Raw genomic sequence first — 22612 nt, 5'->3', positions numbered from 1 at the left:
TCCTGTCACTAGCAAAAAATGAAATAAAATAAGATAAAATAAAATATATAGAAATACAAAAACTGCCAGTTCATTTCTATGAATCAGCTAATTTCTTAAATGGTTAAAAATCCATGTGAATTCATTTCATGTTTCAAATCAGATGTTTCCTCTTGTGGTGTGGCTTGCTTAAAAGAGGACATGATCCTCTTTAATATAAAAGTTATAAGTTTGCCTGGGGTTTGCAGGGCTGAGCAGGTGACCCCCATTACCAAAGGATAGGTGCACTGGCCCAGGTTTGAATCTGACCCGAGGCTCTTTGCTGCTCTTTGTCTTTCCCACTCACTTGCTGTTTTTCTGTATCCTGTTCACTAAAACACCTAATTGAGGTGAGAAAAGTCAGGAAAAATATTAACAGAGATTACTAAATCTCCTCGCTAAAAAAACCCACATATATATTTTAACCACCTCTTCAAAGTTAAGTTTGCAAAAAACAATATATTCAGTGACAATGACCTGCCACGTCTTCAAGTACTTATAAAGTAAAGTACTTCACTCTCTGCTGGTTTACATGTGGTTCCCATGATATTTAAAAGTAGAATGGGAGACAGACACCCTCTCTACTTTTAACACTGACCTTTTTCTACAAAGCATATAGTTAGGGCTGGATCAGGTGACCCTGAATCCTCCCTTAGTTATGCTGCAATAGTCTACTCGGAGCTTCCTATGATGTTTCTTATTCACTCACCTTTTTTCTCTCACTGTGTGTTTATGCACCACTCAGCATTTAATCATTAGTTATTATTAATCTCTGGCTCTCTTCCACAGCATGTCTTTTATCCTTTTTATCCTCCCCTCACCTCCACCCGGTTGCAGCAGACAGCCCCGCCCCACTCTGAGCCTGGTTCTGGTGGAGGTTTTGTCCTGTTAAAAGGGAGTTTTTCCTTCCCACTGTCACCAAATAGTTGCCCTATGGGAGTTATCTGATTGTTGTGATTTGGTGCTATGTAAAGAAAATTGAACTGAATTGAAAACTGAATGTGAAGCAGTACTAATGCGTAAAAATAGGGTAATATTGTCAGGTAAGATTTATGGAGACATCATCACCCATCATGCTTGTTGCAGATGATGTGGTTCTGTTGGCTTCATCGGATGATGGCATCCAGCTCACACTGGAGCGGTTCACAGTCGAGTGTGAAGCAGCAGGAATGAAAATCAGCACCTCCAAATCTGAGGCCATGGTCCTCCACCGGAAAAGGGTGGAGTGTCCACTCCGGGTCAGGGATGAGTTCCTGCCCCAAGTGGAGGAGTTCAAGTATCTCGGGGTCTTGTTCGCAAGTGATGGGAGAAGGGAGCCGGAGATCGACAGACGGATTGGTGCTGCAGCTGCAGTGATGCGGGCGCTGCAGCGGTCCATCGTGGTGAAGAAAGACCTGAGCGTAAAAAAAAGCGCTTAATGTACTTAAAACATCTCCATCCCTACCATCACCTATGGTCACGAGCTCTGGGTAGTCACCAAAGGCTTCCTTCGAAGGGTGGCTGGCCTCTCCCTTTGAGATAGGGTGAGGAGTTCGGCCATCAGGGAGGGGCTCAGAATAGAGCCGCTGCTCCTCCACATCGAAAGGAGCTAGGATGCCTCCTGGGCGCCTCCTGGCTGAGGTGTTCCAGGCATGTCGGACCGGGAGGAGGCCCCGGGGCAGACCCAGGACACGCTGGAGAGATTATATCTCTTAGCTGGCCTGGGAACATTTGGTGTTGCCCTAAACAGGCTGCAGGAGGTGGCTGGGGAGAGGGAGGTCTGGTCTTCTCTAGTTAGGCTGCTGCCCCCGCAATCCGGCACTGGATAAGTGGAAGAAAATGGGTGGATGGATGGATCATCATCCATAACCCTAAATAAACAAATAGAGCTACTTTCTTAATTTGTGTGAGCACCAATTTAACCCCTGCCTCGATCTCCCCTATGTAGGCTGTAAAATAGCAGGCGTGATCATACAATGTCACCCTGTCCTTCTAAGCAGCCTCAAATGCCACAAGCCAGTACACTCAATAAGATGAGGATTATCCCAGTGAGGAAACAGCCCTTTGTTCTCTGGGCTAGAATGTTGCAACTTGCAAGTCTAATTTCAACTAAAAATAGTACTGCTATTTAGAGATACTGGAAATGTGGTAAGGGCAATAAATCCTATATTTATTCACTTTAAAACATTTAACTAGTTCTTTTTTGACACCCTTATTTATTGTGAAAATTCACTAAATGCTGAAGCATTTGGAGATCAATGGAAACAAAGAAATGGTTCAGTAAGCAGGGTACACCCCAGACAACTTGAATCTATCACTTTAGAAGAACCCATTAACCCAGCCACAGTAACTGCATGTCTTTAGGAGGAAGCTGGAGTACTTGAGTACTCACCCAGATGTGGAGAAAATGTGCATACCTGACACAGAAAGGTCCTGGCCAGATGCTGGCTACATACTCTGTGAGGCAACAGTGCTAACCACCATGCCCGGGTTTTCTGTCTTTCTGTGCTGGCCCTGTGACACTGGCGACCTGTGTGTTCCCCTCCTCCTGCAGCTTGATGGCTAGAATGGTGAAATCCTGCGGCTTGATTTTTAATGGCTTAGCAAATCAGAGTAACATAAATATATATTTTTAATAGGCCTCTGAACTGTGAACAAATACAGAATCAGCATCAGAATCATGAAAAATACAAACAGATACATTGAAAAAATTCTCCGAATTTTGTTAGTGACACCCTGGAGACTTCCTAAACATGTCAGCCTATTTTTAACAAGGATACACTGTTGGTCCCAAAGGCTACTCTTAGTTTCTTAAGATTTCTCTCTATAACCCATTTGCTGATGATACTTTTTTACAATATTACAGCATGTAATGGTCCAAATTTAAAAATTAGTTCATTTGAAAAATGCATCTGTGAGATTATCAGTGTTGATTCCCTGTAATTAGGTGACTACAGATAACTCAAGAAGTCTGATTAGTTTCATACTGTAATGTATATGTATTATGCAATGAGCACAAAAGCAGTAAGGTGGATTTCCTTCAGAAATGGCAGGCAGCCCATTAAATTGCTAAAACCACCAGTTAGACCAGTCTGGATAACTGAAACCCACTCAGCTGATCACAGTAATGTTCTAGCTCAGCAGTTTTATTGCTTCTGTACAGGCTTTACACAGGACCTGTTGACTTTTGCAATTGGAGCTGTAAACCTTTGTTTGTCTTTGCATTTCTAAGACAGATTGTCAGTATAATCTGAACAATTACCAGCTAAATGTGTTTGCCAGCTTTGGCAAAGCTCCCTCACTCTTTGCCGCCCTTTTGCTATCAAAGATCAAAAGAAAAGAACTCCCACTCACCCTTCAAACACCCCCACTGCAAACCCTATACATCCTTTCCACTCCATGTATCCCTCCTCCCAACCTCTTCTCTTTTTTAGCCATGATAGTTCAGCTGGAAAGCCAGCCATAAATGATCTTTTGGCAGCTTAGTGTTTGGTTCATCCTTTAGAGTGCAACGCTTTGAACACACATTTTTATGATGCATATTTTAATTACAAACAGTTCAGCTGATCAAAGAGCAACTTGTAAAATAATGTGAATGAGCACAAACTGATGCTACTGATGCTAAACAGCTAAGGTCAATGAACTTTTGGTAGTCATGTGACCATAACACAACCTTGACAGTTTTAGTGGCTAAACTGCCCCAGGGTCTGCAGGCCAGGAGAGAAAAGCAGTAAAGACATTCAGATCAAACCAAACCTTCTGTTGCTCTGAAGTTATGTATCATATACTTTAGAAGTATCGGCCTTTAATTTATGGACATTAATTCACCTGCGTAAGAAACTGAACATAGCTTAGTGAAATAAAAATGTAACTACAAAGTTTCTAGAGCTTCCAGCCACAACTCTCCTACAGAGGATGGTGTTTTAATGTAACTGCAGATAAATAGTGAAGATGATTGAATCTCACACATATGTCCAAAAAACAAGTTCTCAAAACACATTTACACAAGCATCATTCACCCCATTCTTAAGGTGTTTTATTTTAAACAATCTTTTTTACCATATAACACATACACCTGTACAGCAGTGAATGCATCAGTGGGTAATGTGGAGTTTCCTTCCCCACTGATACTTTGACATGTGAACCGAAGGACTTGCAGACAGAATAACTGACCTTCTGGCCAGGATGCATAGTTGTATAGTTTGACAACTGTAGCTATATGGAAATGGAAATTGCAAAATCTTTTTTGCAAATTGTAAATTTATTGAAATAGTAAATTTGTAAATATTTGTTAGAAGATAAAGATAATTTCTTTGAAATAAATTAACTGTTGGTTTTAGCAAGAAATTTTCTGGACAAAAGCTGATAATGAAAAGGAAAAGTAACACATTTGCTTATTTTTAATTTAGGTTTTTAGCAAAAACAAGTAGGCAGTAATCAGGAAGCTGGAATGAACAAGTCATTTATTAAAAACATCAATTAAGGCAAAATTAAACATTTTACCAACTAGAATTAGAACAATTATAAACTTGAAACTATGCAAATAAGTTGGGTTTTTATGATGAAACATTGTGTGCATATACATAAAACAATCCAGAACACGTAGTTAGAAGTTACAAAAACTAAAAGTAAACTTATTCAGATTGTAGCTGGATTATCAGCTCTGTAAGTATTTAGACAATAGCACAATGTAATTTTGCCTCTGCACATTCACAGATAAAATTCATTCAGTTTAATGGGGAATAGCTGTCTGTAAATAAGCCACACACATACTTTAAGTATCTTGTTAATATTATTCATAATATTCATAATATTAATATTAAATATTTTTTCTTAAGAGATGTGGGATGTGATCCAAATCTGAGAACAGTTTCAGGCTCTGCATGGATGATACAGAGGAGATCAGTCTGTTAGTGTTTACTTCCTCCTGTGTGAAATGTCCACTGACGTGGATATGTCTGCTTGAAGTCCACTACCACACATTATTGGTGCATTATGATGTAATTTATAGTCTATGTGATCACAAAAAACAGGCACACGGATATTGAAGTGGACCTTCACACTCACCATCTGATAAAAAAATTCACATTGCAAATGTGGAAAATATTATCTCAGCCTAAGGCTGAGCCAGCTGCACTTTGGAGAAAACTCACTTTACTCACATGCACAATTTCAACCTTTTGAATAAGATTTATAGCTACCCAGAGCTCATTACTAAAGGTCCTCTCGTCCTCTTGTGCAATAAAAATAAAAGTAATGTACATATCAGTGCTGGAGCCTGCACCACTATTCTCCTCCTCCAATACACAAACTGAAATCAGCTGACTGTGGAACCAATAAGCAAACAGACTAAAAATTCCAAGAAATTGAACCACTGGGTACCAGTTCTCGATTCCCACCCCCAATTAGCTATTCTTAATTTGGTTATTAGTGTGTATCGTTTTCTCCTAGCTCTGTGATTGACATTTGACCAGTCCAGGGCATATCCTGTGCCCTGCTGCAGTCCCCCTTTAAACTGGATAAGCAATTTACAAAATTGATACAGTATGGGCACAGCTTTCGGTATAGCATAGAAAACAATGGCGGTTAGTTTTATAGGTATTGTATTTTTCATGAAATTTTTTTACAAATTGATATTAATTAATAAGTCCACCATTGTGATTTAAAAAAAAAATCAACCAACGGTTAAAATTGCATTATCAAACCATGTGTAATAGAAAAGAGTTTTATTTTATATAGGACGTCCATGTTGTTCCATATTAACTGGTGAACACAGGAGTGGTCAGTATGGCGAAGGGGACGTGAGGCACTAGGGCAGAGGAAAACAGAGTTAACTGGGGGAAATATTCCATTGATGCAGACAAATGTATGAAAGGCTGGGCAAAAACGTGGCTTACTTGCGAGCTGGAGTGAGTTAATCCTAGGAGGAGGTTGCCAAGAGAGTTTTCCACGGACTGGGGGTGTTTGAGGAGGAAATTTATCCAGCAGGTTCATTTACTGAGTCCAACAGAGAATAGAGTCGAGGAGGGCGGGCTGGTAGGTGATTCAGACAAGGACAAATCAAGGTTAATGCAGAGGAGCTAAAGGAGCAGGGGTCTCAAAATTAAATATTATAAATATTATACCGATTATAAATATTATATATTTATGAAATTATAAATATTTCCGAAAATGTAATTTTGTTTGTTTGTTTGTTTTTTACTTCAAATATTGTAGAACAACACTCGAATGTAATTTTTTTAAAACTGAAGCCCTTTATTGAACTACCAAATAAACACTCTGTCTGTGCGCACGCATGTGCTGTTTTGATTGATTGATTGATCATACTTTATTCATCCCGAGGGAAATTGGGTTAAGGCTGCCAGCCGTGCCAGCGCCGTCTTACCCTTCCAACCATACATACATTACACAAACATCACATTTTGCTGCTTTTTAACCTCTTTTTTGTCTTTCAAGAATAATGTGATGTCATTAGAAATCTGACTTTTGCCAGTACAGTGGAGGCCAACAACGTATCGAGGCTAGCCTAAAACGGGAAAGCAACATATTACGTCATGACGTACAGACACGTTGCGTGTCGTCATCAAGCGGTGGTTCATTGCAAGAATGGCTTCCTGTTTCATCTCTGTCCCTGCTCTGTGAGAGATGAAACCTTACTGCTGTGCGTAATACACAAACTAAACACGCAGAACCGGACATAGAGGGTTCGAGGGCGGCGCAGCGGTGCCCGAGGGCTCGCCATGCTGCTGTCTCAGCTGCCAGAGGATCTTCTCTATTATATCTTATCTTATTTGGACTACAGATCTCTCAGTCGCCTCTCTCAAGTTTGTAGAAGCTTTTACCGCTTTGTAAACCGGGACGCTGTTTGGAAGAAGATTGCTAAAGATCTTTTAAACACCGGCATTACTCGGGAGGGGAAGGACATGTAAGAAAACAGTCGCACACTTCTGAGCAAGCTGCTGGGTGTTTTTAGCTTAGCGTTAGCCTAACGGTGCGATTGTTGCATGCAGTGTTCATTGGCCCATGCTGCTGCCGCACCGAGTGACAGAGGAGCTGACTCCACACCTGTAGTATGTTGTTGCACTGCGTTGTTGTGTTTAACCATAAACGCTATGGTCCCAGTGCATCATTTTACATAAACCAGTAAACAGACTTCATTTTACTTTAAATAAAAGTGATTTACTTTAAATCACTTTCAACACTTTTAATTGAATGACAGTGATAAACGCGACTAAGTAGCTTTTAATAAAATGCAATGTGAAATTCAGGCTGCACCATCCCCTGCTTTGGGGAGGGCTTAAATGTACAAGTGTTAGCTATGAGGTAGTAAGTGTTCCACATCAGTGCCCACTAACATTGAGACAGCTGCCCTGATACTGCTTCTCAGTTAGCATTGCAGTGTTTGAACCAAAGGTTTCACACCTGACCTCAAGTTCTGATCCTAGTATTTAGTTTAACGTGCAAGCACTGCAAAAGTCAAGAACCAGAGTAGGACTCATCATGATGTTGTCCTCATCTTGTCTGTCAGTTATTTTGTTTGTTTTTTCACCCTTATCATGTTCAGGTTTTAGATCATTCCAGTCAGTTAGAAAACTGGAGTTTCAGACCTCTGATTGTCCGGCTTTTCAAAATAAAGCGCACCACTGATAGTACACTGAGCAGTAATATGCATTTTAGTCACCAGCCATTTATGCAAATATCTAATTAGCCAATTACATGACAAGGTCAAGATCAAGTATCATAATGGAGAAGAGAGTTAAACGTAAATGTTTGGTGACAGATAGCTGCTCTACATTTTTCAAAAGATGCTAGGTTTTATAGAGAACGATCCAAAGAAGTCTGTCAGTGTTGACCCACTGATACACACTGGGTCCTGGGTTCCTCGGGCAGTTCCTGGATGATTCTGTTGATTGGTCCCTACACTTGCCTCACTTCAGTAGAGCTCCTCTGACATTATGTGTCGGTCTGTCCACTGCTGCAACGTTGCCCCTCACACTGTTCAGGATCTTAATGATGCCCTGGTCCAGGTCTGGGAGAAGATCACTCAGGACACCGTTTGTCGCCTCGTTAGAAGCGTGCAGGAGCACAGAGCACATTTTGAGTTGCTGCAATGAAATTTGGACTGGCCTGCCTCATCATTTTTTCACTTTGGTTTTGCAGGTGTCTTTGTATTCAGCCCTGTGTGATTTTCATTTCTAACTAATGATGTTGCATCCTTTCAGTCCTAACACACTGTCCAGTCCATATGCAGGATAATTTTAGTTCCCATTGAGATCTGACGTGTTCCTTTCATTGTTTTTGAACTTTAGATGCACTTTCTTCCCTCGCCTTTATGTGAGCAAGCACAGTTCTTAAAGAGGACAGCCTGCATGAACAACTAAGATGAAAACCACTGTCGTCATAGTGATCTCCAATTGTTTAGGCTAACATTAACTAAACCTGACTGTGTTGAATTTTCTTTGCAGTAAGATATCACCCAAACTGTTTGTCCCAGTAGGAAGCTGAAAGAAAAAAATCATTTGTGTAAACTAAGGCTGCAGCTATCTATTTGTAATCTATCAGTGAATCGAATAGGAAATACTTTAGTCTTATTCATGAGCAATAACAAATATTCAAAACAGAAAAAACAGGTCTTTTAAAGTGAATGCTCACTGGTTTCAATTTTAGAAATTTCAGTGCTTTTAAATGTAACTCCATACTAAACTAAACCCTTTGACTGTAAGTGCCATATTAAAATGACATTTTTAAAAGAAAACATTTCTTAAATGTAAAAAGATATATGAATCATCTCTAGTACAGTCAAAAAGTCTAAACTCAGGCAAACTTCACTCTGTATTCTTGGAAGGCTTTCTTGTTAATATGAGGCAGGTTTTTGTGCTGCTGGAAGCAGAACGTTTATCATGGTGTCGACATTATTTAATAATAATAATAATTCAGGGTCCACGCTGACACCCCTCAGCTCAGTGGCTCAGGGTTTAATGGCCCGTGTACTTTTTTGCATTGGCTTGTTTTTGTGTTTTTAATTATGAATGCATTTTAATTAATACAATATTTTATATCACTTTTAATCTGAGAAATGTTACAAAAGAATTGAAATAAATATGGTCTGGTGCCCCCCATGTCCCCTTTAGACTCACCCACGTTTGCTGCAGGTATCATGTCCAAGAAAAAAGGACTGCTGGCGTCAGCATTCATTAAGCTGTATAATGTAAACATGTATCAGACCAAGTCAACAGTTTGTCTGCTTAGTATAATAGAACATGTGCAGGCTGTGGATGGAGCAGCTACAACGGTCACAGTTTGTTGATCAGGTGCTTTGATGGACTCCTGCTAACGTTTTCCCAGTAAAGGTTTTGTGGTGATTACAGGAACAGCGCTGGTGTTTCTTTCACGCTCCCTGAGCTCAGCGTGTCGGTAACGGCTCCACCCCTTTGCTCTTCACGGTGTGTCAGCAGACTCTGTGCCAGGGTCATCATCACCGCTGCTGTAGTGTCATCAGTGGGCTGTCAGACTTTGTATTCATTCGCTGCTCCTACATGAGTTTCTATTGCAGGTCTGTTTTTAGTCGCACATGTGGGTGAAACGCTGGTGTTGACATCGTTTAACACAGTGGCGCGCTACAGAGCGTTTATAATCAAATTACTCGCAGAAGCCCTAGTGTAAGGTGACCATCCCAACAAGCTGTCACAAAGTCTATATTCAAATGTATTGTGGGGTTATATGTAAGTTCAGGCTTTACATCTTTCTGTAAACAGCTCCTAAGATTATTGATGCAGTATTATTGTAGGGTCTTTATTTTAATATTAAGAGCCTTTAGGTGACTGTTGTTGTGATTTGGCGCTATATAAATAAAATTGAATTGAAATTGTAACCATAGTTTTTTGACAGATGTTTGCACGTCACAGTTGTGCTAAAAAACAAACAAACCAGTTTTTCTGTGACAAAACATTTAATTTCATAAAAGTCTTCATGTGTCATCTGAAAATGTATAGACTGATGAAAGGGTCAGATATGCATTGTTTTCACAGATAATGCCACCAGCATTCAAAACCCACACAGATCAAAGTGTAGTCATCTCGGTTGTTGCTGTTCCTGCAGATATCCTCTCATACGCCTCAAGGACAGAGTGAAGATTGCTCAAAACTGGTACAGCGGGATCTGCAGAAGAAGAATTCCTCTGAGATGGAAAACTAAGTAAGTCCCCTGTTGTACCTTATTTCAGTTCACATCATGCAGACATGTCAAGATGTAAAACGAGAGAATGTACAACAAGTTTTGGATTTCTGTGCCGTAAAAGATTAAACTTTGTGATCGGTTTCACAGAAGAACTGTTAATCATGTCTCTGCCTGATAAAGAGTCATTCCAGTTTTCTTCATTATCTGCATATTTTAAAGACGTTCAGCTGTGATTTTGAAATCGCTTACATTTTATCTTGTATCTCATTGTCAGACTGTTACCATGGTTACAGCTGGACGGGGACACCCTTTTTCTGTCTCAGGCTGCTGATATAAAAGTGTACCATATCCACAAAGACTCGGGGAGACTCCAGCGTAGTCCATATGAAGTCTACTCGGGCCACAAGGGTGACGTCTGTCGCTTTGTTCTCACGGATTCTCTCCTGATCAGCGGTGGAAGGTAGCTGAAGGAAAACTGTTGGTTGTTCTTGAGCTAATCTGAAGGAAACATGAAGTTTGGAGGTCTGTAGAGATTGACACCTCTGCACACCTCAGCATCCGCTGACCCTGCTCTGTGATTCTTATGTGGCTTACCATTTGGTGGCTGAGTTGCTGTATTTATCCGTCACTTCCACTTTGTTATAACACCACCAGCTGATACAGCCTTAATGCTTAGCCTTATTTTGGCGTATTTGATCCTAAATTCCTTACAGGGACACAGGGTCTATATAAGCTTTAAACAGTGTTCTCAGAAGGGTCCACATTCAAAACGCACTCTGCAACTCCTTTATGGGCAATAATTTAGACCCAAAAACACAAGTACATCCAGCTAGGATTAAAAAGGTTTTACATTTGCTAAATTTGAATACATGTGAAATGTGTACATATTTATTGAAAAAAATGTGCAGAAACACATGATGTGTTTGTGTGAGCCAGTTAGAGCAAGTTTGTGCTTGGAGTAACTTTCACTGAAAGCATGTCTAAGGGCAACAATGCTTCTCCCAAAATGGCCACAATGAAAGGTGGTTGCTAAATGTTTCTGGTCACGGTTGTGATGTGATGAGTGAGCAAAGACCGCTTGAGACCGTGGCTCAGACTTACTTTCACGCTTCCATACATCTGACTGGTTGAACTAAGCGCTGGTTTACACTGATGTAAAGACATTTACTGTGTTCCTGTCAGCATAAGAGAGGTCAAGACTTTTGATTCGTGGGTTCCAGCCTATCAAAAACCTTAAGAGCTTCTGTTTATGTGAATACAGATTTACTTTGGACGGCTAAAATGTAAGACAAAGTCTAATGCTCTTCTTTATCGGTGTCAGTGATGGGAAGATCGTCGTCCACAGCAGGAGAAGTGATGTGCCAGTGGAGTTTTCAGGTCATAACCAGGAGGTCAACTGTGTGGATGCTAAAGACGGACTCATCATCAGTGGCTCCAGAGACCGGACAGCCCGGGTCAGAACGACTCTACACTTTGGGTTTATTATGTGATGCACAGTAGCAGACTGTTTACAGTCCTAATTCTAAGACTTTGGGATGCTGTGTAAAATGTCATATCAATGATTTGCAAATCACTTTTGAACTGTGAGCCAATCACAAGTCAAACGGTCCCTTCACTATTCAGCAAGATAACCGGGGGGGGGGCACAGCAGCAGTCGTGGGTTCTGATCCAGTCTGAGGCCTTTCTGTGTACAGTCTGTATGTTCTCCCTGTGCCTGGATTGGCTTGTTAGGTTAACTAGTGCAGTGAAGATGTGAGATTGAATGGTTGTTATTTGTATCAGCCCTGCAGTAGACTGGCAGCATGTCCAGGATGTGCCTCACATCTTGCCCCTTGACAGCTCCTGAGCTGGATAAGAGGAATAGAAATGGATGATGGACAGATTGGCAGACTGCCTTAGGCCAGCTGAAAAGCACCGAGTCTGTTTTTATTTTTAAACATCAAGTTTTTCATGTTTTCCTGATATTATATAGCTTAGATAAATACCTGCATTCTTTACAGTTTAGGCTGCTCTTAAACTGCGGAGCTCTTTGCACAACTTCCTGAAACTCAGCTTGTGTATAGATTCTTTACCTGCCCAACCATACACCGAGCTGTTTACAGTTAGGTCCATATATATTTGGACACTGACACAAGTTTGGTCTTTTATCTGTTTACTGAAACATATTTAATTATATATAGTTATATAATGGACATGGAGCTTTATGTGTAGACTCTCAGCTTTCGTTTGAGTGTATCCACATTCAAGTTGGATGTTCAGCTTCTTAGCCACTGTTTTTTTAAAGGGACCAAAGGTAGGTGAAATGGGCTCAAAGGTTATTTCATGGGCAGCTGTGGGCATGTTCCCAGTTATATCAACTAAGCAGATAAAAGGTCTGCAGTTGATCTGAGGTGTGGTGCTTGCATTTGGAAGATATAGCTGTGAACAGACAACATGTGGAGCTCTCCATGCAGGTGAAACAAGCTGCAAAAACAGAAAAAAACATTTGAGAAATTGCTCAAACAGTAGGGTTGGCAAAGTGTAGAGTTTGGTACGTCCTGCAAACGAAAACAAGCACTGGTGAACTCATCAATGCAAAAGTCCTGGACGTCCATGGAAGACAGCGGTGATGATTGCAGATAAAAAGAAGCCCCTTCACAACAGCCAGCCAGGTGAACAACACTCTCCAGGAGGTCGGCCTATCGATATCTAAGAGAAGACTGCATGAAAGTAAACACAAAGGGTTCACTGCAAGGTGTTATACACTCATAAGCTTCAAGAATAGTAAGGCTAGATTGGACTTTGTGATAAAAACATAAAAAAAAAAAGCCAGCACAGCTCTGGAAAAACAACTTTGGACACATGAGACCAAGATCACCCTCTACCAGAATGATGCAACAAAACAGTGTGGAGAAGGTGTGGAACAGCTCATGATCCAGAGCACGCCGCATCATCTGTAAAACATGGCGGAGGCAGAGTGACACCAGTGTTTATTGGTGATAAGATAAGATAAGATAAGATAAGATGACCTTTATTAGTCCCACACGTGGGAAATTTGTTTTGTCACAGCAGGAAGTGGACAGTGCAAAAGTTATGAAGGACAATTAGAATAAAATAAAATAAGAATAAATACAGTACACAACTGTACAGAATAGAATAAAAATAGAATACTATATACAGTAGAATAAAATAGAATAAAATATACAATAGGATAAAAATAGAATACAAATGCTATATACAACAGAGTGAAAAATACAACGGTGCCAGAAAGATTATTGCACATTTGTGTTATTGCACATTTGTGGATGTGTGTGTATGATCAGTTAAAGTCTTTGTTGTGGAGTCTGACAGCAGTGGGGAGGAAAGACCTGCGAAATCTCTCCGTCCCACACCGTGGGTGCCGCAGTCTCCCACTGAAGGAGCTGCTCAGTGCTGTCACAGTCTCATGCATGGGGTGGGAGATGTTGTCCAGCAGGGATGACAGCTTAGCCACCATTCTCCTGTCACTCACAACCTCCACTGGGTCCAGAGGGCATCCTAGAACAGAGCTGGCCCTTCGGATCAGCCTGTTCAGTCTCTTCCTGTCCCCAGCAGAGATGCTGCCACCCCAGCAGACCACACCATAAAAGATGGCTGAGGCCACCACAGAGTCATAGAAGGTCTTCAGGAGTGGGCCCTCCACTCCAAACGACCTGAGTCTCCACAGCAGGTACAGCCTGCTCTGCCCTTTCCTGTAGAGGGCATCTGAGTTATGAGTCCAGTCCAGTTTGTTGTTCAGATGAACACCAAGGTACCTGTAGCTGTCCACAGTCTCAATGTCCATACCTTGGATGTTCAGTGGTTGCAGTGGAGGATGTTTGTGCCTGCGGAAGTCTACCACCAGCTCCTTTGTTTTACTGGCATTGATCTGGAGGTAGTTCAGCTGGCACCAGTCCACAAAGTCCTGAGTCAGTCCTCTGTACTCCTTGTCGTCCCCATCAGTGATGAGGCCGACTATTGCAGAGTCATCAGAGAACTTCTGCAGGAAGCACTGGGTGGAGTTGTGGGAGAAGTCTGCAGTGTAGATGGTGAAGAGGAACGGAGCCAGAACCGTTCCCTGTGGGGCCCCCGTACTGCAGACGACCCTGTCCGACACACAGCCCTGAGTCCTCACATACTGTGGTCGGTCGGTGAGGTAGTCCAAAATCCAGGTAGTGAGGTGATGGTCCACTCCAGAGTTCTCCAGCTTGTCCTTCAGAACCGAGGGAAGAATAGTGTTGAAGGCACTGGAGAAATCAAAGAACAATGATTCTCACAGTGCTCCCAGCGGTCTCCAGGTGAGCGAGGGAGCGATGTAGGAGGTGAATGACGGCATCATCCGCTCCAATGCCAGGCTGGTAGGCAAACTGAAGTGATGTGATGTGACAGAAGCAGGTTGTCAGAGACAGACTGTCTGCTCACATCCAGCTACATGCAGTCATACTGATCAGGCAGCGTTTCATAACACAGATGGACAATGACATGCAGCCAAAGCAACCCAGGAGTTTATCAAAGCAAAGACGTGGAATATTCATAAATGCTAGGTCACCTGATCTTAACCCAGCTGAGCATTTCACTTGTTCAGACTAAACTTCAGACAGAAAGGCCCACAAACAGACAGCAGCTGCAGTAAAGACCTGGCAGAGCATTAAACAGGAGGAAACCAGCACCAGCAAAGGGATTTATACCGAGTATTAGAAATGAACATTTCATTTTCACTTATTTAATTTGTCCAATTATTTTTGAGCCGCTGAAATGAAGGGATGGTGTTAAACACGCTTTAGTTCATCACATTTTTATGCAATCTTTTTGTTCAACCCACTGAATCAAAGCTGAAAGTCTGCACTTCAGCTACATCTGAGTTTGTTTATTTAAAATTCATTGTGATGATGTACAGGACCAAATTAGGAAAAAGTTGTCCAGATATTTAAGGACATAACTGTAGTTTTTGCACTTAATAGTGAAATCACTGGCAAGCATTTTTAAACACAGTGGATACACCTGGATGTAACTCTGCAAAAAAGCTTCTTAATATAATTTAATTCAAAAGGAGAACTTTCATATCCTGTATTATATATTCAAAATGAAATACTTCTAATCTTTGTTTTAATCTGGATGATTATGGTGCACAGCTCATAAAATTGTGAATCTAGTATCTAGTAGAATAGTCAATGATAAGCATTACAGATGAACGTCACCAGATTTATATCCCATTATACTGAAAAGTAACATGATCCCTGTTTTCTGTTTGTGTACCGAACACATGAAGGTAGACAAAAGTAAATTCTCTGATTGATGACTTTTCTGATATCCGTCCTGTTCTTGCTGTGGCCCCGCCCCCAATGCTCAAATGAAACACTTTACAGAGCATCCTAACCTTTACATAGAGGGCTGTCCACTCCATGTTTATAAGACTGATGTTAACGAAACATTTACCCATATTTTTAACTAAACAAATGCTACATTTCACTGTATATCTAAATCATCATGTGCTCAATTATTGGTATTACAATAATAATGTCATGTCCATATGATGTGATTTTTCATTTAATCCATAGATGATCTAATAAGGTTTTTTTTTCTTTAGATTTGGAATTTGACTTCCACCGCTCCCAGAGATACAATTCCCATGTGTGACAGAGTGTGGTCCGTGGCTATTAATCCCACACTGAGGTAAGAGTCACCCACCTACTTGTGTTTTCTCTTATCGTTATTTAAAGCACTTTTTCATAGTTCTAGTAGCTGCTGGACGTGCTGCGTACCTCACCAGGACCTGGGGGCTGTTGCAGTTCTTAGAACCCAGTTTTTTCAGTCCTTGTTTTAGAGTAGAAGCTGTCCTGCATCATTTATGCATAGCACTTAAGCTAAAAATGCTTTATGTTAATAAGTTGAATGTGTGAATGCAGCATTGGCAACTAACTTTAACTCTTTGTTGCCATTGTTCAGTCATAATTTTTACAAGAGCACATAACTGGAGTACTGACCCACAGTGGTGCTAAAAGAAAGACATGAAAGAAAGAAACTTCCATTATGAACTAATAGTAAGTAAACAATGAGAAAACATTAGTCATGCAGGTGTCAGTGCTATGTTACACCTACATGTGGAACATCATCACGGTTCAAGTGGTTTTATTTTCATTCCAACCGTGTGCAGTGGTTCAGCGCACAGTACCACAGTGCTACACAGACAGTACAGGCAAACATAAAAACCTTTGACAGCAGTTCATCTTAATTTTGTTGTAGGAAATCTGGGAGATACAAAAAGGATTCCACGAAAAAAGGTTAAATGTGTTAAATAAAAGCTAATAAAGTAAAATAAATACCAATAAAAAAGGATAAGTGTGAACAAATATGGATGTTAACAGCAGCAACATTAATACTGCGGCCTGGCTTGTTCCTTTTTTTAACTTCCTTTACTTACATTTAATGCAAACTAATTTTCTGTCATGCTTACATTTGCGTTATCATTTTTAGCTATACTTTATTTAAATCTAGTTTGTAATAAAGCAGCTGCCAGATTTCTGCTGATTTTCAGACGTTTGCTGGTCACAGACTCTGTAAAGAGACTGATTGGACGTGAAACAGCAGAAGCAGATTCTTTGTCGCAGCGCTTTAGAAGTGCCTTTGATTTCTCAACCATGTTTTGGCTCAGAAACCTAATAACACATACTTACACACACTCACAGCTCTGGTGACTACACAGACAGATGCAGACGTTTGTAACAGTATCCACTTCATCACCTGCTGGTCTGAGAGGCAGGTGATTGTCCATCCACAGAGACGCTTCATCTGCTGTACATGGGTTTTAAGGCGTGCTACTTCTTCTTTGTCCTCAAAGTTTTAAGTTTCCTCAATTTTTTTAAAGACACACTGTAAACCACGTCAGGAAATGCCCAGAATTTGGCTAATAACTCTTTATATGTCATGTCTGTGGTCGGTGCAGAAATACACTTTATCTTTGGCATTTTCCATAGATTCAGCTAAAGAAACCAAATGTTGTTTTGCTATTAACATCTGTGTACAAATACAGTTTAAAATTGGTTCTTTAGTTGTAGACACAGCACTGGTTCATATATTGAATAATTCAATTACAGTTTTAATTGGCTTACAGAAGAAAAAAAATGTCCTCTGACCGAACTGAGAATGTGTGAAAAAGCAGTCAAAGGAAAAGTGAGACAGACCTTCAGAAAACCCCGAGAATTATTTCTCACGAACATTTCCCATTTATTTGACTGTAGCTTAGGCCATAGTTAATAACATGCTGTGTTACAGTAGACTATGAAAATGATCACTGAAACCATAAACTCATCAGGAAAGTGTCTACCAGGGTGGGCAGCATGATGGTGTACTGGTTAGCTTTGTCATGTGTAGTCTCCATTATCTCCCAGTACCTTTTCGTGCAGGTTTTCAAGCTTCCTTCCATAGTAAAGTAAGTAATTGATGAGGTGCTTAAAGTGTATAGAATAATAATGTATCAATAAATGTGGCTTGTAGTCCAAAAAACTGTCTATCTGCAGATGTCAGCAGTTGAAAATTAGTATCACTTTCTCAAAGACATCCGTGCAGTCAGAAGTACTTTTGAAATCATTTAAAAAGTCCACACGTACACGGGTATTTTTGAAAACGCAGCTTTTTCTATGCGTGTGGACCTTTCGTCCACACGTCAGCAGCGTTTTCGATCGCTGAAAACGGAGATTTTTAAAACTCCTGCCAGGGTGGAGATTTTCGAAAACTCAGTTTTTGCGTTTAGGTGTGGACGAGGAAAACGTGGATTTAATCACACAACGTCAGAAGTGTGCGCTGGTTTACATGTGGACGGAGATATTTTTTCAAACTGTACGTGCACAGACCAGGTGAACACAGGCTGTAACACGGGAGGCAGAGCAGGTCTACCAAGTATTCTTAGGCAACATACTGAACGCCAAACTGGTCTTGATGTCTCACTGGAGTGTGAAAGTGTGTGAATAGAAAGCCCTTAGGAATAAAACATGTTTGTAGGAGCTGGTGAATGAGGCCTGTTGTATACAGTGCTCTGAGTGCTTAAATAGAGTAGAATGGTACTATATAAGAATCAGAACCAATCCATACCAGCTCTGTGCAGGCAGATGGGCCATCCCTGGACTGGATAGAAAGCGTGCTAACTCTACTAGAACATAAACCTTGGTTATCACTGCACTCTACACTGAAGCCTGCTCATTAGGGCTGCCACGATTAGTCGACTAGTCACGATTACGTCGACTATCAAAATCGTCGACGACTGATTTAATAGTCGACGCGTCGTTTGAAGCTTTGTAAGATCACAAAAGACGCAGGAATAAGTAGTAGGATTTAAGAGTGTAATAACGGACTGAAACAGAAGATGGCAGCACTGCATGTACAAGGATGCCAGCTGCCGTTAAACCCCGAAGAAGAAGAAGTAGCTCTGTCCCAGAATTTATAGCGCAGCCCAGCTCAGTTTCCAACAATGGCGGCAGCTAGTTAGTTTTAATATTACTCTCATTATTCTTTCTGGGTCACAAAATAAACGTTTAACATATTTTCAGGCGAGAATGTAACTGTGTAAACCTCAAATATCTGCTCAGTTTATCAAGACACCACATATTTTCAAAAGCGCTCCGACGTTTTCGGAGACGTCTGTTAACCACTAGCTCGATAGCTAGCCGGGGGCAAGGCTCACTACAGCCCGTGAGAACACCGGACTCCCGGCAAATCGTTTTCAAACCCACCGCCGTCTTTCGCTACTCAGGTTAAACATATATAAGTCACTTAGATAACTTAAAAATGTTATTGTTTCGCTTTTTTTTAGTATTTTATTTGTTCCTGAGTAAATCGGTTTGGCTGAGATTAAAGTTATAGTTTTTACACAGCTGAATAAACGTCAAGCAGACAACTGATTATCAGAAGTGTGAGATGCTCGAGAATATACTCCGGTGTCCCGTTATATTTTAGATAGCAAGGAGTTTATTAAACTTCACCGAAACAATCTGCAAATTTCATTAAAATTTAATAAGCTATCATCTTGTCTTTATTTTTAGTTAGCACAAACTTTAAACACTTAAAGCTGATAGTTATATAAGAGCAGATGCATGCTGGTGCAATAAGCTGTACGTTTTACGTCCAATGGATGATGATCTGATTAGTCGACTAATCGCAAAAATAATCGGTGACTAGTCGACTATCAAAATAATCGTTTGTGGCAGCCCTACTGCTCATTCACATCAACGGACCTTTAACAGTTTGAAGGGCAGAGTCCAAAGGAAGACGGATCCTAATCTTATTGGTTGCTTTGAAATCAGTGACGCCATATCGTGTGTGATGGAAAGATTCACTTCTCTACGTAAACTGAGTCCCACCAAAGCGTTCTTTTAAACAGTGTTTGTTTATCATTTGGAAAATGAAGCTTGCCAGATGAACTATCAGCAGTTTGCTGTGTAGCTGTGGAAATACAGCTGTCACTGGATTACTTCAATGCTGAAATGTCCTGAAGCGGGTGATCTCCACATCCATGTAGATGCTAAAAATGACAGCCTCAACATGGCATTTAATCTGTTATTAGACTCAATTGGCTTCTCTCAAAATGTAAAAGAACCCACCCACCACTTTAATCACACTCTAGATCTTGTTTTAACATATGGCATAGAAACTGAACATTTAACAGTGTTTCCTGAAAACCCTCTGCTGTCTGATCATTTCCTGATAACATTTACATTTACAATAATTGATTACACAGCAGTGGAGAGTAGACTTTATCACAGTAGATGTCTTTCTGAAAGTGCTGTAACTAAGTTTAAGAATATAATCCACCCACTGTTATCATCTTCAATGCCCTGTACCAACACAGAGCAGAGCAGCTACCTGAACGCTACTCCAACAGAGGTCGATCATCTTGTTAATAATTTTCCTGCTTCGTCAGAAGTACTTGACTCCCACTTCCGCTTCCGGCCGCATGGAGTGAAGAAGTGAGTGCGTTCAGCTCCGCTTATTAAATCTAAATATTGCATTTTCCAGACTATTTAACTCTTGGTTAGCTGAAGCCACGCTAAAATGGACACTAAGAAGACCAGAAAATACACACAAAAGACCATAGATATCGACTCAAGTGGGGAATATGGCGAAGCAACTAAAGCTAAAGCTAATGTTAGCGTGGAGACAGGGGAAGAAGCGCCTCTATCCGTGGGAACGCTACATGCAGAAATACGTGCAGGACTGAAACCGTATGAAGATAGCTTGGACAGCATTAAAAACCAGTTGGCTAGTATGCATAAAGGAATCAGCAGTGACATATCTGTGCTGCGAGAAGAAGCTAAAGCAGACACCACCAGGGTGGTGGGGACACCACCCGAGACGAACTTATGGGAAAAGTTGAACAGCTGTTCACTATGCAAGCAGAGGCAGCAAGCACACAGAAAGAGATAGAAGTCGCAGACAGAATATCAGAGTAGTTGGTGTTGCAGAAGGTGCAGAATCAAATAATATCACCGATTTTGCTGCAAAGTTCCTGGCGGAGGTCCTCGGAGCAGACAATTTTGATTCCCCTATTGTTATTGATCGAGCTCACAGAAGCCTTATCCCCAAACCACGTAGCGGGGAACGACCGAGGCCCATTATCATCCAACTGCATTACTTCACAGACAAGGAGAAGATTCTGAGATTATCTCGTAACAAAGGAAACTTACACTTTGATGGATCTCCAGTTTATATTTTCCCCGATATAAGTCCTGAGGTTGGGCGGATGCGAGCAACCTTCAATCAACTGAAGCAGAAACTCCGCAGCGCCGATATCCAATACAGCCTGTATTATCCAGCCAAATTGGTGATTACGGCAAATGGCTCCAGATACACGTTTACCGATGCACAAGTGGCGGAGAAATTTATCTTGTCCAACAAGCTGATCACATCGAAAGATGAAACTGAATAGGAGGCGTTGGCCAGCTGATCGAGAAAGGCATTACTGGACGGTAACACTCACTGATTGAGTTGATAAATTTTCATTCAGGTAAAATATGTTATTATGCTGTTGAGGATATTCTTATATCTCTCTCCTTTCTTTGTTCTGTTCTGAGAAAATGAATAAGTTTATAGAAGGAGAATGAATTAGTATATGTTCGCAAGTAAATTCATAGTTAATATTTAAATTGATTAATATTAGGCAATTTAAGTAACAAGATGATGTTTATTCTCTTACCAATGTAATCTTTCCTTGTATGTAAACCATCATAAGAGGGATTAAGGTCAATTGCAGTGCCTGAACTACTTTTTTTTTTCTTTTATTTATTTATTATTATTATTATTGTGAGTGTACTTTATCAAAAATTTATCAAAATTAAACTGGATATGAATAAAATAATTTTTTAGGAGCTTAGTGGTAAGTCAGATGTTCATATCTCTCTCTGAGTTGAGACTTAAATACTTTTGTTGTATGGAGTCCCCTCTCTGTCCAAGTTCTGTTGGACCGTTTTGGTCAGAGAGGAGCAGAGAGGGAGCAGGGACTGTTTAAGTGGGGTTTTCTGTTTTTGTTTGGGTTCCCACCTGCACTTTTGTTTGTATTTTGTTTGGAGGCCATCTTATTAAAAAAGGAAGTAAAAAAAGGGTTCAATTGGGTCGCAAATCTTTATTTATAAGTTAAATAATGGTTATTGATAATTATAAAAACCTAGTAAATTTTGTGTCATGAAATTGTAAAGGACTCAATAGTGTTGTCAAGTGGGGCAATATTTTAGCACACCTTAAAAAACTGGGGACAGATATAGGATATTTGCAAGAAACCCATTTGAGAAAACAGGATCATCAGAAGCTATGTGGCAGATGGATTGGGCAGGTATTTCATTCTAACTTTACAGCTAAGAATAGAGGTGCCGCCATAATTATCAAAAAAGGGATCCCCTTCATAAAGTCAAAAGTATTATCAGACCCTTATGGACGTTATATCATAGTTACAGGGAAACTTTATAACAATCAGGTTACACTAGCAAATATTTATGCCCCTAATGTTGATGATGTGGATTTTATTAAATCATTTACATCCTCTTTACCTAATATGGATACCCATAAATTGATAATTGGCGGCGATTTTAATTTCGTTTTGGATCCTAGTCTTGATAGATCATCACAAAGATCAGCATCTAAATCAAAATCTGTGAAAATTATTCAGGAATTTATGAAGACATACAAATTGATAGATCCATTTAGAGCTATTTCCCCAAACTCTAAGCAATTTTCATTTTTCTCTTCTGTTCATCACACTTATTCTAGAATAGACTTTTTCTTAATAGATCATAGATTTCTTACACAGACCCAAGCTGTGACTATAAGGCAATAGTTTTATCTGACCATAGTCCAGTATTGCTACAATTAGCAATAGGAGATAGACCTACTGTATCAAAATGGCGATTTAATAATGGTTTGCTCTCAGATAACATTTTAGTAAATGAAATAAAGGATC

General features: G+C 40.4%; 1 protein-coding gene across 4 annotated transcripts in view; it reads left to right on the top strand.

Annotated features, from left to right (window-relative positions):
• The first annotated feature begins 6595 nt into the window (after positions 1–6595).
• Positions 6596–22612, top strand: part of fbxw4 (F-box and WD repeat domain containing 4) — a 100329-nt gene continuing 84312 nt past the window's right edge. For all 4 annotated transcript variants that reach the window (XR_010095442.1, XR_010095443.1, XM_063491995.1 and 1 more), the window contains exons 1-5: positions 6596–6922; positions 10096–10191; positions 10448–10633; positions 11495–11627; positions 15758–15843. Coding sequence is in view for 2 of the 4 variants with exons in the window: in XM_063491995.1 (XP_063348065.1) it covers positions 6738–6922; positions 10096–10191; positions 10448–10633; positions 11495–11627; positions 15758–15843 (686 nt within the window). In the remaining 2 variants the exon portion in view is untranslated. The remainder of the gene's footprint in view (positions 6923–10095; positions 10192–10447; positions 10634–11494; positions 11628–15757; positions 15844–22612) is intronic.

The sequence above is a fragment of the Pelmatolapia mariae genome, linkage group LG13, assembly GCF_036321145.2.
Source record: "Pelmatolapia mariae isolate MD_Pm_ZW linkage group LG13, Pm_UMD_F_2, whole genome shotgun sequence".
Taxonomy (NCBI): Eukaryota; Metazoa; Chordata; class Actinopteri; order Cichliformes; family Cichlidae; genus Pelmatolapia; species Pelmatolapia mariae.
The sequence above is the reverse complement of the archived record's forward strand: the minus strand, read 5'-3'. Positions and strand labels throughout refer to the sequence as shown.